Source organism: Frankliniella occidentalis, unplaced genomic scaffold (genome assembly GCF_000697945.3).
Source record: "Frankliniella occidentalis isolate FOCC.00 unplaced genomic scaffold, Focc_3.1 Scaffold27, whole genome shotgun sequence".
Lineage (NCBI taxonomy): Eukaryota > Metazoa > Arthropoda > Insecta > Thysanoptera > Thripidae > Frankliniella > Frankliniella occidentalis.
Genome location: NW_026267157.1, coordinates 1,409,369 through 1,410,040, shown reverse-complemented (window position 1 = coordinate 1,410,040; position 672 = coordinate 1,409,369). Strand labels below are relative to the sequence as shown.

The window sequence follows — 672 nt, the reverse complement described above, 5'->3', positions numbered from 1 at the left end:
TGTAATAAAGCATTGCAGTAACGCTGAAACGCAGATGAATTCAAGAAAGCGAGAGGGGAAAGGGGGAGAGGGCAGCACAGCAACGTAATGCAACCACGACTTAACCCGGCTGATGCTGCAGCGGGGCGGGGGACGTTATTGCAGGCTCTGCCCGAGCCGGCTACCGGCGCCTGTGGACTTCCTCGTCGTGGAGGAGGCGGCGGGGCTGACGGCGAGCTGCGCCGCGTCCTCGGCGACGACGTCCTAGGGCGCCTCGCTGGACGCTCCTCGCTCCCGTATCCCGCTGGTGTCCGAGGCCCCCGCCTCGGCCAGATGTTGGCGATGTCCTGGCACCCGGCCCCAGACGGGACAGCGGGCACGGCCCCAGGCACGGCCCCCGGGTACGGACCCCGCGGGGTGCCCGGGCCGCGGACACGGAGCCGCCGCCGCCTTTGGGGGTGCGACGTCGTTCGGTCGGCCCGGCGCCCGGTGGGGCGGTAGTCAGTGTGAGCGGAGCGTTGTGTGGGTCCTGCTGCTGCGTGCGCTAGGCTGCTGCTCTACTTGAGGAAATTGAAATTGAATTTATTAAGGATCCTCAAAAAGGGCTAAGAAGCCCCACTACATGAGAACCCGCTCTCTAGCAGGATGTTTAAAGATACTTAATGACTAATAATACTTAAAACTAATGTAACA

At 62.4% G+C, this 672-nt stretch overlaps 1 protein-coding gene across 1 annotated transcript in view; it reads left to right on the top strand.

Annotated features, from left to right (window-relative positions):
* LOC113211655 (uncharacterized) overlaps nucleotides 1-632 on the top strand; it is a 3,788-nt gene extending 3,156 nt beyond the window's left edge. The window contains exon 4 of the mRNA XM_052265464.1: nucleotides 624-632. Within this exon, the coding sequence (XP_052121424.1) occupies nucleotides 624-632 (9 nt within the window). The remainder of the gene's footprint in view (nucleotides 1-623) is intronic.
* The last annotated feature ends 40 nt before the right edge of the window (nucleotides 633-672 follow it).